Raw genomic sequence first — 15641 nt, forward strand, 5'->3', positions numbered from 1 at the left:
AATTATTTATTAAAAAATATTGACAGTATGCATTCTAATTGTGTTTTTTCCCTCTTGTTTAACAAGACGAGATCACATTACAAACAACAGAAAACCATGTTTCTGGCACACAGAGCATCGCGACATGAAATGACAAAACCCTGATATGACAGGGCTGTGATGGGGTGGGTTTTTTTTCTACATCAATTTATTAAGTTAAGACCACGTGAAAGCCACATTTCTGACAAAAAAAGAAGTCATTTTTCTCCTAGTTTGGGATATGAAAGGCCTAATCTTCTAAAACGATGATGCTATTATTATTTGCTTTTGGATATCATGCAAATGTAAAAGGATCATGTGAGCAACTTTTTTTTTTTTTTAAATAACAAAAACATGGTACACTATGGCTGTTTAGCCTCTCCCCATTTTACCATCCTACTCAACAAATAAACCTTGCAGGTTTAAATGAGGCTTACTACATACAGTACAAGGCACTAAGATGTAGTCAGTGGTATAGCAAAGGCAGCAAAACACCATCACTTCCTTCACACAGGAACAAAATTTAGAAAACAGAATGGTTTTTCAGAGACTCTGACGTACTCTAAAACGTGATCAAAGCTACGATGCTATATGCCTATTAGCCACAGCATTAAAGAGACGCAAAGAAATAACACAGACTGTGTTGGACTTTGAGGAAATAATTCTGGTATTCATGTGGATGGTACCACTCCAAAAAAAGCTGTATGGGCCTCCCTGAGCAGCACAAAAAGTGCTCAGGAGTGGCTGAACAGATTAAAATGTCCAAGGCATCGACTGGGCCTCAAAATTTCAGGTTCGAATATAATTGTGCATTTGTGAGATGCAATAGTCTGATCCCCAGAGACCACAGACACAGACCCTTTGGGATTGCTGACAGTGCTGTGCCAGGAGCTGCATACTATGAGGCAAGTAGTTCTAATGTTGTGACAGATAGCAGTATTTTTGGACCAACCCTGTGCAGGCGGGGGGCGGGGCTTACACCTTCTGACGCCACATAGGCTACGTTCACACTGCAGGCGAAACGCATCAAATCCGATTTTTCTGACCCTATGCGACCCATATCCGATCATGCTATGACAGTGCAAATCCGATATTTTCAAATCCGATCTGGGTCACTTTCGTATGTGGTACTGAATCCGATACATATCCGATGTTTTAGAAAGCGACTGCTGTTTGAACGGTCATGTCGCATTAAATCCGTCTTTTACGTCACCAACACAAGACAGACGCCAATTCTCAGCGCCGGAGAAGCGCCCGATAAGACATCGCGAACGCTTCCTGGCCATCCCGTGTAGATGTCAGTGAAACTGTTGGGAAGACAACGTTGGAGAAACGTGAACATTTTATTTGTACTGTATAATCTGCAGATTCTGACAGAAATCTGCAGCTATCCTTTGAAGCACCGCTCCTCTCTAAAACAGCAATAAGGATCATTATTAGGTTATTTACATTATTATGTAAATAACAAAATAACTTAAAGCAAAAATTGGGAAACGTAAAGTCCGAAGTCTTTATATTAAGGGCCATCTGTCAAACAATACTGTTTGGTCTGGGTCTAAACAGAGCGCGTTGTGTGTGAAGTCTTCTTTTGCGCATGCGGGCCGCTTTGAGCGTTCACACTAGAGCGCCTTTGCTGTCGCATTTTATTTGTAGTGTGAACGAGCAGACAAAAAAAAATCGGATTTGATCAAAAAATCGGAATTGAGCATTAAGACCTGCAGTGTGAACATAGCCATAGTTGCAACCACGTCAAACTCACTACAAAGTGCCTTCTTCAGCATAATGACATTATCAGCTAACAATAAGAGTGTGAATGGAATTTTAATTAAACTGAGACTGAAAGACAGCTGCAACATATTCCCAGCAATAACAATATAATATTTACATTCCAAATTCTGAATACAAACTCCACACATGAAGAAAAGAGTCAAATTGTTATTGCTAAGCGCAATAGATGTGATTCCTTAGTCACTTAGAAGTGCTTTTACAATTAGGTCATAATCTTAAATACTCATCACTGGTTATAAACCTGTGTTTATATGTTAAGCTCGATATTAAGAAAATAAATAAATATCAAAAAACTGTATTAACAGTAAGAAAAAGGCCCTGTATAAAATGTTTTTTAAATAAAGAACTGCCTTAACTTCAACTTATGAAGCAGACGAGTAAGATTTAAGTGCTTGTAATATATTGTATGTTGCCTCGTTTAAAGGAAATTATACTCAAGTTTAAAAGACGGCATTTGAAAATAATAAAAGTAATAGCTAATTATTATTTCCATAGGCATGATGAATGTAAAAAGTCAAATTCTTCCCAAGCTTTTAAATCAAATAAAGGCCTGGCAGCACTTTGACAACTCAGTCTATCAATGAGAAGCCACAGTATTCTTAAGGTAACATTAGTTCACTTTGCATCGGTCACTGAAACTAATAAAAAAATAAAAAATAAAAAAAAAGATCAGTATCATGCTTCTATACTTACATTTTTTAAGCTTCTAAATCGATCCACAAGCATTTTGCGACTTCAATTCTTCCATGATATGGAAGCTAAACCAGCTAAACATTCAACATATATTAAAACATGTGCATGTGACAAATTATGTCAGTCTAAAAAATAATAGTTTCTATACATCATACACAGCTTCTGAATAAAACAGTGAAGCGTTACAGTGAATATGAGAGCAATATAAAATAAGAAATTGTATTATACAATCCCATTAAATTATGTAATTGGACTTACGGGAAAACATGTGACTACATCATAAACAACATTTGAAGATTAAAAACAAAAGCATGAACAATAAGTTAAGTCGAAAAGCTTCCTGATTGACAAAAATGTCAGTCCAAGTCCAAAATTCCTTTACAGGGGAAATATAGGTTGTGGGGGTAGATGGGGGCATAAGGTCATTCAGGGAAGTCTGCAGTGTGGCCATGAGCTTTCGGAAGGCTGGGCTCTTTTGAAGGTGTACATCCAGGGCGGACTGGTGCTAAGAAATGGTGGGGATCCTTGTATGTTGTTGGGAGGTGAGCAGATTTAGCAGGCTGTGGAGGGGCTGGCTGGGTTTCCTGGGAAGGTGTTGCTGGCCTCTGGAACTCAGGTTCTTCGGTTTTAGCCACCCCACCCTGGATGTTGTCTCCCTGTGGTCTTGCACAGGGGGTTATGGAGGCATCAGGCCTCGCAGGGGAGGAAAACGACACTCGACCAGAGGTGGGGCTGAGATCGTTGGGTTGCTGCTCCTCCTTTGCGGTTACGTCTTCTGAATGGTACTCTTTGAGGCGGATGTGCCAGGCGAGGCTGCAGACTGCAGACACGGTCTTGAATTGGTGGATGACGTTCCTTGGGATAAAGTAAATGTCATCGTCACACAGCTGGGCGCGGATATAGCGAATGCCTTCCCTCCTCAGCTGGTTGAGCTTTGCATCATCCACCCATTGAACACACTGCACAAAGAACGAAGACACATAGCGGTTTTATTTTAAAGCAAACAAAAAAACCCCGCTATAATATAAAAAACAAAAAACAAAACACATTGCTATAAAGCCGCACGTCTCACCTGAGCTACTGGAGGTTCGTACAGATCCAGCTGCAGCCTCTGGACAACTTCATTGAAGTCCCCAGCATCAAAACACACTACATCTTTGGTTATACGTGGTCGGTTATTCCTGTAAGAGATTTTAAAAAAGAAACAAAGTATATCGAAAAGTTACTTTCCCACTTCACATATCATGATGCATGAGGTGCTGCTATCGCATCATCTTTATTTAAGAGATACTCACCCTTCTCCGAAATGCACTGCTTTCAGTACACCGACAGCAGCAGTGCTCTGCCAGTCAAAACTCTGCCCAATATGATCAGCATGGGCCTTAGTCCGGTCTTCAAAGAGAACCTCCCTGGGTTCACTGGTTCTCGGTAGGTAGTGCAGATTTTTTACCTCATTCATGGACCTGAAGAAACACACAAGAACAAGAAAACCAGAGGTTACATCATGAGTACTTTGCCTATATACACTGATAAACCCACAGATGAACTTGTACCTGCGCCGTTTGAAAGGAGACTTAGGCATGTCAGCAGTGGGCACCATCTGTTCACCTGGTCGGACCCACATGATCGGCCCATCATCACTCTGAGAGCGACAGTCCAGTTTTAGACTAGAGAGGGTTCCCCATGGGAGGGTCATCTGTGATGATATACACAGACACAAACATTAAGAAACATCAAGGCATCAAGTTTACCTTGATATGCATCATATTACAGCCTATTAAGCATATGCAATTTGCCGATGAGCCCTGTATATGCTGGGTAATGCTGGAGGATGGTGGTAACAACTTGTAACCAGTAGGAATGTGTTAGCACTAGATCAATCAGAGTATTGGTACTTCTTAACATTCCTGACAGCAACATATTGTATTCAACATCTTCAAGTCTACGGCCCAGAACGTAAGTACTGCAACAAGTTTTTGCTTCCTGTACTTTAGGCTTCGAGCATATTCAATTTGAAATAATCATTGGAAAGTCAGGTTCAGTTTTAGAATCACTTTAAATACACAGTCCCTACCATTTAGGATTTCATAAATAAGGCCAAATGAAAAAAATTGCCATTTTTCATATGCAATATTTTGCTTTTTGCAGGCAATAATTTGCTGAAGTATTCAGGACTCTATATTTGTATTTTCTGTGCTCCATTAAGCTTTCACTAGAGCCAACATCAGTTATTGTTTGTTATGCAACACAATGCATGTTGTTCTCAATTTATTTGGATGAATAATGGCACACATAAGGCTCTAGTATACCTCTGGATTCATCCGATTTCTTATGTTAGCATTAAAATAATCACTTAGTGCTAATGCTGAGTGACCTAATGTTTACTGGTTAGGGCACATACAGCATGAGAAGGGTCCAACTGCAGCCTTACAGAACCAAGTAGCTAGTTTCACAGTACTTTGTTCCATAAAGTTAGAGTAAGCAGTAGGTTGTAGAGTGCTGCAGCAATGTATGCATACTCTTGTCCTACTTCTTTAGCATATGGTACACAAAACAAAATTGTTACAAAACCTAAGTGCTGCTGTGTGAGCCATGTAGGCAGACTACAAACTTCCATCTATTAGGACTCTAATATTTCCTCTGACCTTGAGAAATGGTGACTCTTCCAGCATGTCCAGGAAATCTGGGAAGTAATCTCCAACTTCCTCGTCAACGGCTCCAACCAAGCTGATCTGCCTCATGGGTCCTGCTCGATAAGTCCCTGAACAGTAAGTCCGATTCACCTAGGACAGCAGAAATTTTAAATATATTTCAGGGTGTGCGCTACAGTCTAACTTACTGTCTTTGTATACTGCATTTAGACACAAAACAAATGACTGTTAAATGTCAAAACCCGAAGAAGAATGGGCACTCTCATATCACAGATTAATGATTGTGACAAAGCTTCAGTGACACTTTATGGCTAACAGATTCGATTTACTCAGTCACACATCACCTGGTAGCATATTCAAAGGAGGGGGAAAATCCATACACAAGTCACTCTAATGGATTTCTGGCCCGTGTGTGTCTAGCCGACACTACAGACCGTAATCTGTGAGTCACACCTTTATTTGTAGAAGCACATAAATGCATAGAAAATATACTAGACTACAGTCATTGTAGCAAAATGATCAAACGCTTCATGAATCACAGACGTGATCAGCAACATAAACACTGCTGTTTTATGTAATGACCTAGTAAAATTCTGTAGTAAGTAAAAACAACAACAAAAACATTTTGTGCATTTATGCAGTGGTGAGACGACAAACTGCTGAGCTCTGTATCCTTTTCAGCATCACACATTTGCAGATGTACTGACACAGTTTCATCTTTCTGCAGTTAGGAATCAATTTGCAACTAGGGCTAAGTATCGTCACTGATTTCTAGAATCGATTCAATTCCGATTCACAAGGTCCCGAATTGATTCGATTCGGGGAAATTTTGCCTCAGACAGTCTGAAATATTATAATTCGGATCACTTATCAGTACATATCAATATTTTTATATCTATAAAAAGAAAGTTGTGAGACTTTATCAAAGGTGTAAGCATCACAGCAGATTTGTGTCAAAGTAACTGAGTATAAAACACAGAAAAACATGAAGGCGGTTTCCTGGTCTGAGTTTTTATAGCAGATGACCTTAAAAATATTGTGCAGTCAAAAACGAAGTGAAGCAGAGCAAAGTTACAGAGGTTTGATTAAAGACACAGCTAAGCCTTTTCCAATTTTGCATAATTTTAAAAAGTTTACATTTGTTTAGTATTGAACGGCAGAAATTAGGCTTTCTTGTCAGAAGTAAGTAAAACAACCCAAAACAAAACAAAACAAAAAAAACAGTGGCCGACACCATAGACTGGTGGGTAATAAGTAAGCGAATAATGCAAAAAACAGAGATTTTTAGATGGAAAACTATTCCTGAGAGAGAGAAAGAGAGAGAGAGAGCTCATGAAGTGGGATTTTATCGTGGTGGAAGCAAAACAGCAAAAGTAAGAGGAAATTCGGGACAATGTTTATGTAAAGCGTAGTTTGGATCTTCTTTTGCTGCTGGTTCAGTTAATATTGTTTGGAAAGAGATCAAACCTTCAGCTTCAGAATCAGCGCAAAAAAAGGACGTAAACACAAAGCGCCCGCCGATGGTTGTAGAAAGTTCGTGAGGTTTAACTTGAGATTCTGGCATTTCGGGCAAAATACATTTATATTTAAAAATCGATTCAGGATTTTAATGAATCGATATCACATTATCCAAGCCAGAATCGATTTTAATCGATAAATCGATAATCAAAACCCACCCCTATTTGCAACGTCATGAAACAACTGTGACTGTAAGTGCCCTATGAGAACAAACGCAGCCAGCCACCAGCAGTTTATCAACTTAATGAGAATATACATTAAACACAGACAGCTACTGAGAGGCAAATATTTTTGTACCTCATTTAAGATCGTGGCTTTTGTAAGACTTGCTCTGACTCACAACAATATTGATTTTATCTAAAATTTGTTTTCGGTTTTAGTGTATCGCATCTCACCAGAAAAAGTATCTGCACCTGATGTATAAACATTGGTGGAGTGAGGGAACTCATTGCCCTTATGGGCGATGCTATCCATTTCCACCATCTACAACTTAAAAACACTCAGTCTGATAGTTTTCGTTCATGACAGATAATCTCAGCTGTAACCTGATTTACTACATTTATGTTTTTGCATCTCTGACACAAAAATGTTCTTAAAAACAAAACAAAACAAAAAAAACCCCCAAAACCCAACATATTCTGCAAGTTTAAATTTGCTCTTCCCAAAACTACCCCCTCTATAAATCCACTTATGCTCTGATATTATAGCACAAGAAGTTTTGTACTGTTAGTTGATTAAAACCAAGGAATCTTTACACTAAAACATCTATTAAAAGCAATATATATTTAACATTTAGTTAGTTCCATTCATAATGGAAATTACTCTTTTCAGCCTTTTTTTAAAAATAAAATAAAATATTTTAAACACAAATTCATGCTGATCAGCATCTAACCACTCTGCTCACCCCAAGCAGTGTCCTGTACTGTATTTGTTTATGGAAGTCACGAGGGATTCTGTTTACATTTTTTGTGTTATGGTCAAGAGAACCCTTTGCCCTTTTCACATACCTGAGACTGAAAGTTGGCAATAGTGGTAGTCTCAATGTCTTTCTTGCCCATTATCTCCATTTTGACCGGCGTGTTGGGGAAGTTGAAGGCAAAGTAGTCCAAGAAGTCCGGTAGGTATGCAGCTGCATTGTGTACTACTGACAAGGCATATGAGGCTGCACCTTTAGGCTTTTCGGCAAAAGCCAGCTTCAGAAATTCCTGGGCAAAGCACTCCATCTCAGCCGGACTAAGACAGGCCAACTCGTCAGCATAGGCGTGCAAGATAGACCCCCCACCATTGGGTTGCCTTTCCTCGTGTATGAAGCGTCCATATCGTGTTCCTGTCTGGAGACAGGAGCTGCGGATGTAGTGGTCCTGGTGGGAAAAGAAGGGGGCGTGAACCTGTTTGAGAGCATGGAGGTGGGCCGGGTAGTCGACAGCATCTCTGCCGGGATGGTGATTGCTTTCATGCTTAATGCTGCCAGGCAGAGAAGGATCTTTTCCAACCCCTGAGCATACAGTCTGAACGGCTTTGTTGTGCATGTGTCGAACCTTCTTGACACCTTGCTCATCCTCATGATTCTTCTTCTTTTTTTTCTTAAGGAGATATTCTTCTAGTGTTAAAGACTTGCCATTCTCATTGTGAGGCCTTGGCTCTACAAGTAAATGAGCAGCTAAAAGTTAGAAAAGAAGGATGTGCATAAAAAAAGCTGTGTTTAGCTCTGTTCTTTAGTCAACCCATAATGCAGCAGACTAGCAATGATGATTAAAGGGAGGTTCGGGGACATATTTTCTGTAAGTTTTACGTATTCATTGCTTCTTTTTTTCTTATTTACTATCAAAGGATATACACTAGGTCAGTTGTATAGCTACTCTATAAATTGCACTACTTAACAGCAAACATTACAAATTGTTGTAATCAAAAGACTCACACATTACATTAGGGCTGCTCAATTAATCGAATTTTAATCACGATTACGATCTGGGCTTTCAACGATCATTAAAAATGACTGAGCCGATTATTAGCCCCTCCCTCATTTATCCGCGACACCTTAAAGGCCGGTCCGTGAAAATATTGTCGGGCATAAACCGGTCCGTGGCGCAAAAAAGGTTGGAGACCGCTGATTAAGAGGACCCGAGGGAAGCTCGGAAAGCTAAGCAGAAGTTATTTGGAGAGTGACTGCCATTGGTTGAAAAGAGAGTTTAAAAAAAAAAACTTCAGTGGTGTTGCACACTATTTTATATTATTTTTTTAAAGTCATTGTTAACCCTTTAAAGCCGGTCAGAGCAGCACGCTCCGTTTTGCGTAACTATTGTTAAATCCCTGTAGAACCTGAACCGTGTAAGCTAGCGCAATAATTTGTTTTGCATATGAAACCGGAGGAGTTGTACTTACATCTTATGCCATCAGCTTGTCCTCGTCACGGTTTCGTTCCACACATAGCTTTGCAAAAATTGCATAAAAAGCGCTTGCAGGAACAAAAACATAATATTCCAGAAACACGTTTTGCCGATCCGATCAGCTGTTCGTAACACTTCCCACAGTGAAATGATGCACATGCTGTTTTCTTTGCAAATTTGCATCATAGGATTGTTTTTTGTTTTTCCTGCAGTATATAAAAATTGCTGTATCTCCAAAATAAAACTATGAAGACACTCAAAATAAATTTCCTGTTGTTGTAAACTATTTTTTGCAACTTTATTGTATTTAAAGTTTTGAGGGATAAACCTCTTAAATTTCTCCAAGTAGAAATATATGTAAACAAAACAAAAGCGATTTTCAATTTTTTTTGTAGTTTATTGCACTTTTTTGCAATTTATGTAATTACTATGGACTTAATGCATACATATTATTAAAATATGGGCTATAACAGTTGTATTGATGTATAGCAACTTGAAATGCTCCCACAAATGGCACTACAGCATGTAAAAAAATAATATAAGCTCTGGTGGACTTGGTTCTATAGTAGGTCTTAAAGGGTTAAATAAATATTGTCAAATAATCGTGATCTCAATTTCAGTGAAAATAATCATGATTATCATTTTTGCCATAATCGAGCAGCCCTACATTACATGCCATTACTTGTCATTCAGATCCCCCCAACATCCATCTTCAAATGCCAACAGTCTTTAAACGAAAGTAAATAAATAAATAAATGAAAATAGCAAAGCTCACCCTTCTTTTTCTTCAGTTCGGCGTGTTTCACATTTGCTTCTTCATTTTCCTTCTTCAGCTTTAGTTTCAGGTCCTTATCCCTGGGCTTTTCTTTGAATTCCTGGGGCTTGGCCTTGACCACTTTGAGAGGCGTGAAAGTGAAGAGCGCAGGTGGCTGTGAAGGCACCGTTTGCTTCTTCTGTAGCTGCTCCGGCACCTTTCGCGGCTGAGGCGGAGGAAAAATCGGCTTCTTCGTGCCGTTGGTGAAGCTGTGATTGTGATGGTGGCTGTGCAGGACGAGCTTGTCCGTGCTGAAGTTGTGGGGCTTGGGATTTTGCTGCAGCTGATGCGGCTGATGGATCCGGTGCTCGGCATGTTTGTGATTATGATGGTGGTGATGGAGCTTCACGTTTTTCGCTTCTTTTTCAGACCTCTCCCGTTTGTCGGCCAACGGTGACAAGTCCCTTTTCTTTTTCTTCTTCTTCTCTTTCATGAATCGCTCCAGACGATCCCTTACCATTTTGTCTTCTACTTTGGCACGGAGCAAGTCGACCTGAGCTGCCATCTTTGCACGTACAGTAGTCAACAATTTAAAGGACTCTGGGTTCCTACTGCGCAGGTCCCCGACAATATGTAGTCCTCTTGCCGTTAATTTGTAGTTCCCTTCGCTGATTTGAGTCCATTGCGCACGCGCAACGCATTGATCTGTAGGTAATGTAGTTTAAAGACGGCGCATGGCTGCATGGGAGTTGGAGTTTGGAATGTACTGAATGCGTGCGGCTTTGCACGCACTCACCTCCGCTCAGCTGACGTAATGGTTAACCCACTGGAGGCGGAGCTTTTGCGTTTGCAGCGGGTGAGAGCTGTGAAGTAGCAATATTACACGCCACAACGATAAACCACTGTAACCGACTCCAATTTGAGGTAAAAATATATATTTTTTTTAAAGTTGTCATCATAATGCAGTGGCACACCCACTAGAGGCGTAAAAAGAGGACAAAACAAACATGTTGAATCAGTAAACCTTTATTTATCAGTGCATGAACAAAATGCCATGACCAGATTATTATTATTTCTTTTGAACCACTTTATAGCATTTCCTCTCAGTTCCCTTCCCTTAAAAAAATAATGAAACAATTTAGAGGATTTTTTTCCTGCATGAAGGCAAATATTTATACAGGTGCTGTACAATTTATAAACATTTACAACTACCATGATGTAAAACTAAAAGTTTTTTTTATAGATTTATATATATATGTATATATGTTGGAGCAATACAAGGCCACAGTATCATACATGGTAATGGCATGAACAGTAATTAATACAGTATCGCATCATAGTCACAATAAAGTGGACAATAAATTAAGCAGTGGTCTTACAGACCCACAGATGCATGTATTACTGCTTCACATCCTTATGGGTTGGGTTCAAGCAATAATTTGCTTGTGAACAGCAGTGTATAAACCACTAGGTGTCTCTACTCCACAGGAGAAACACTGGAACGATGCTACATTGTCATTTTAGAGCAGGGCAACATATCCCAATAACTTTTTTATTACACTGAATTTATTAAAAAAATAAAGTTGACAAACCTTAGATTGTAATTTCAAGCCAGACTCCTAAAGAAATGGTACTGCCAATTTCATGCACTATATGTTCAATCACCAAAGGGTGACTATTTGGTGAATTCTTCAGGCATCTTGCCTATAATGGAGCATAATATTAATACTATACTACTTAAATCATGGGGGTCATGTACTAAAAATAATGATCAAAAATAGATATTTGTGTTGGAACCATCTGTTTTTGTGCCTATATTTATGGTTAACAAAAAGACATATCTTCTAATGTTTTTAGTAAGTTAAAAGCCAGATGTCTCACTTCTTACAGTCAGCCTCTGTTAATTCAATTCATGTATAATATGAGTCGATATATGTGTAACCACTTTGTTAAATGAGATATGTTTCATTTTCAGTATAGTCGATGCTACAGTGATATTTAAAATACACAGGCCTACAAGTCAGCTTGTATACGTACACGCAGGCAGAGGACCTAAAATACAGAGCTGTGAACAGTCAGCAACTTTATGAATCAGGCTTGAATGAAATTAGATGCATAAACTGCAGTCTTTGAATGTATTCTTTTAGATGGAGATGCTTATCTACACGTTCCATTTCTACCTTGCCTCATCAAGTCCACGTGAAAAGTGAAATTATGTGTACTAACTGTTCTGTGTACATTTAATTTCAATAAATTACATTATGCTTTATTTTCATTAACACACATATAACAAACATTAGAACTATAACCACAAGTATCTGGTCTGCTGATTTATGCATATAAAGCTCCAGGGTAGTCTTTCCATTCTCTGATATGCTAAGGGAATTCATGTCTTCGCATGTATGAATGCAGTCACACAGACGATTCACGACTCTAGTCGGTCTCAAAAAACAAACCATAAAGGACTTACAAGACAGTTTCGCTTTTAAGACAGCGATCAGAGAAAATCACAAGTCTCAGTTTTTAAAACATCCATTTGTGACAGCAACAGTGAGTTAGTCTCACCTGGAAGAAAAGCTGTGATTGCATGTGTATGCCTTTAAACCTTCAAACGTGACACACGTAATAAAAAAAAACAACCCCAAAACAAACAAACAAAAAAAAATCTGGATCCTTCATCGTGGTGGGGAGGAGAGCAGTTTATCCAAAAAACCCACAAACAGTCTCACAGTGAGTGCAATTAGGAGCAGCTTCTTTATATTACCGGAGTCTCTGATTGGCACAAAATAGACGTCATTGTTACTTCCAAATACCAATAACAGAACCCATCTGTTACACACATGCTTACACATCATTATACAGTACAAATTCTCATGTAGGTACAACGTGTGTCGGATCAGATATCAGCAGCTTGATGCAAACTGATGTAGGCAAAGTGGTTGGAGAAAAAAAAAAATAATCAGGAGCAATGAGAAGCTATGTTGCTGGTTGCACAGTGATCTGCTATGTCAGACATGTCTAAAAAAAATAATCCTTCAATTCTGAATTCATGTTTGTGGCTCAGCTTTTTCTTTATATATGCAGAGTCCTGGCAGGGTTTCAGATATCTGCATATGTGGTGTCCACTCGGGACTGGATCTTGGCAGAACTGGGAACTTTCCACGGGCCCGGGGTGATGGGACCCTTCTTGCTGGAAGTGTTCCCATTACAGCTGGGGTCTGGGATGCTACTGTTTGAACCTCGTGGGTCCTTTTTATTCACTTCTTCAGTTGAACCATGGTACTTGCCATCTCGATGTTCCTTGTCCCGTTTGTCTCTTGCGGTCTTTCGGCTCAGTGTGCCACCATCAGCGTCTGACCCCACCCTCTCCCTGTATGCTTGGGAGTTGGATTTTTGGACCAGTGCCTCTTGCTCAGCCCTCTTTGCCTTTCTGTAGTAGTCAGTGGTTCCCCAGGTTTTGTCTCCACTCTCTGTAGCTCCTCTTTCCTGCCAGTAAGCTGAATCAGTCTGCTTGTACCTCAGGTCCTTCTCTTCTCCAGAGGCAATATTGGGCTTTTGGCCAGCTGGGCGCCTGGGGCTGTGAGGCTCCTCCAGGTTGCTCAAAGGCACGGCAGGGTCACGTTCCCACTTGGAGCCTCTCTGTCCCTGGGCTTTTCTGTCCTTGCTCATGTCCTCCAGGGATCCGCTGTGGCCTTGGTCTGTTTTTCGAGGGCTCTGGGAGCAATCTATGTGCTCCCTTTGGCCTTCAGTGGCTCTTTTGGGGCTACCATTTGCGGAGTCGCTCCTGCTTGTTTTATTGGTCTGGGTGCTTGGGCTGGTGGTGCGCTTATGGTTAGGGTCAGAGAGCTGCTGTCCTCTTGGTTTGTTAGCCTGCCTACCATGCTCCCTCGCAGCACCAGGGGACCCACGTTCTATGCCGTCACCCCCAGGGAACTCATCAGGGGCAGATATTTTGGGTGAGGATGGGGAAAGTTCAGAGGTAGAGAGGGAGACAGAGGATGGAGAAGCTGGAGATGACTGCCCATCAGATACAGAGAATCTGGGAAAGCTTGAGGTTGGAATGGTTACTTTGTCCTTTGAACCTACAAAGCAAGCAGCAGATAGTAAGAAAAAAGTTTGAGCTAAGCAAAAAAACTGCTATGTGAAAGCAAAGAAACTGCAGAAGCTAAAAAAAAAAATCATAACGAGATATTCTTTGCACATTCAACAAAGATTAAAGATGATTAAATAAGTCATACAATAGAAGCGCGATATGCTCAGTTTTTGGAAAAAAGATTTTTTCCGTCTACCACACTTTCTGTAATAGTCCTTTGTAATAGCCCCCTCTAATATATTTGCCTTGTTTGAGATGTGTATCAGCTGACAACGTAGCTATCAATGAAAAGGTGCTAGAGTTCACTCAGCACTGACGTTTCAATTTTCCCCAGAGCTGATAAGAACTGCACAGCTGTAGTTGAGAGCAGATATATGCAGCAGAAAAAAACAGAGAGAGAAAAGTGAGCGTGATGGACTTAGAGGTGCTGAAATGAGCTTTTGGATTTCTAAGAGCAACAACTCATTCAAATAATTTGGTCTTTGGATTGAAAGATTGATGCCAGTGAATAAACACAGATCCTTTTACTACTTTTCCACTCACTGATCAATATCTGGTTAAGAACTTCTCTCCAGGCATCCATCTTCACTCAAACTAAGGACGCAGTGAGTGTTCAGTGGCATCTTGTTTTGTAATACCCTTAAAAAATAACCTGTGGGGCTCAGAAGCCTTCCAATGCTCCTGCAGGCCTGTTTGTTCTTCTAGGACTCACTGCTTTAGTTCAGCCCTCTAGATAGTCTGGTTATACTGTAATACATTAGGTTATTACTGAGCTACAACGAACTGATCTATTCAGGCTGATCATGGGGGATGACATAGTGGATAGAGAATAACACTTTAATTTGGGAGTTAAATCACTCTGAAAGGAGAGTTCTAAGACAAAAGTAGGTGGAGTACAAGGATTACCAATGTTATTAGGGACAGACCAAGAAAAGCAGTGAGGCCTTTAGTGATGCTCTGGTTTCATGTAGAAGCACAGGGTGGAAGAAGAGTTCAGACCTATAGAAGGAAGAGATAAAAGTAGAAATAGACAGCCGTGCTAGAGCAGAAAACAGAGAAAGCAAGGCAGATAAAGAGCACAAAAGGCAGATCCAAATAGCAGTAGTAAAACAGAATGAGAAGAGAGAAAAGTCAAGAAAGCTTGCAACACATGCATGAGAAAAAGGAAACTCGGCACCCTGCTATCTAGCATATCCATACAAAAGCTTCTCTATATGTATGACTAATAAGCTATTAAGTAGATCTATATGCAGCGGCGACAACATGCACGCAGTGCTCTGCAATAACTCACTGTGATCCGGGACCAAGCCCTGGCCAGGTCGGAGAAGTAGATGAACTTTATTGCCTCCTGCTTGGATCAGCTCAATTGCCCGAGTGTGTGTAATGCCCTGTGTGGCCTCGCCATTGATCTCCACTATTTGATCTCCAACCTGACAAATAATAATAAAAGAAAAAAAAATCTATTAACATTAACTTTTCCACTGCTAGGGGCAGGATGTCTCATTTTGCCCGAGGTACAGTGCTCTGTGAGAAACTCAAAGCTTTGATTAGGAACTATTGCACTTCAATAAAGTGGAGAAAGAAAACATACATGTATCCTGCCATCTTTAAGAGCGGGTCCCTCCTCGGCCAGTCGAAGAATGAACAGCCCCATGTTATACTCTTTCCCTCCTCTCAGGCTGAAGCCGAAGCCCCTCTGGCTGCGTTCCAGCTCCACCACAAAGCAGCCCTGTTGTTCA

The 15641-nt window shown here is 40.2% G+C and overlaps 2 protein-coding genes across 4 annotated transcripts in view; both read right to left on the minus strand.

Moving 5' to 3' along the window:
• Window positions 1–33: 33 nt before the first annotated feature.
• On the minus strand, window positions 34–10413 carry rsbn1 (round spermatid basic protein 1). Of its 2 annotated transcripts, none has more exons than XM_080898335.1 (7): window positions 9831–10413; window positions 7676–8310; window positions 5145–5282; window positions 4053–4195; window positions 3795–3962; window positions 3572–3680; window positions 34–3458 (listed from the first exon to the last, which is right to left on the minus strand). In XM_080898335.1, the coding sequence occupies exons 1-7, from the start codon at window positions 10372–10374 to the stop codon at window positions 2922–2924; spliced, it is 2274 nt and encodes a 757-aa protein (XP_080754461.1). In that variant the 5' UTR covers window positions 10375–10413; the 3' UTR covers window positions 34–2921. The 2 variants fall into 2 exon arrangements, with proteins under 2 accessions (XP_080754461.1, XP_080754460.1); XM_080898334.1 differs by having other exon boundaries at window positions 7676–8328.
• Window positions 10414–10831: 418 nt separating this feature from the next.
• The window catches only part of magi3a (membrane associated guanylate kinase, WW and PDZ domain containing 3a), a 107794-nt gene continuing 102984 nt past the window's right edge, over window positions 10832–15641 (minus strand). For both annotated transcript variants that reach the window (XM_080899979.1, XM_080899980.1), the window contains exons 19-21: window positions 15494–15631; window positions 15194–15332; window positions 10832–13891 (exon numbers count right to left, since the gene is read on the minus strand). In XM_080899979.1, the coding sequence (XP_080756105.1) occupies window positions 12909–13891; window positions 15194–15332; window positions 15494–15631 (1260 nt within the window). In that variant the 3' untranslated portion in view covers window positions 10832–12908. The remainder of the gene's footprint in view (window positions 13892–15193; window positions 15333–15493; window positions 15632–15641) is intronic.

The sequence above is a fragment of the Rhamphochromis sp. 'chilingali' genome (assembly GCF_963969265.1).
Source record: "Rhamphochromis sp. 'chilingali' genome assembly, chromosome: 12".
Taxonomy (NCBI): Eukaryota; Metazoa; Chordata; class Actinopteri; order Cichliformes; family Cichlidae; genus Rhamphochromis; species Rhamphochromis sp. 'chilingali'.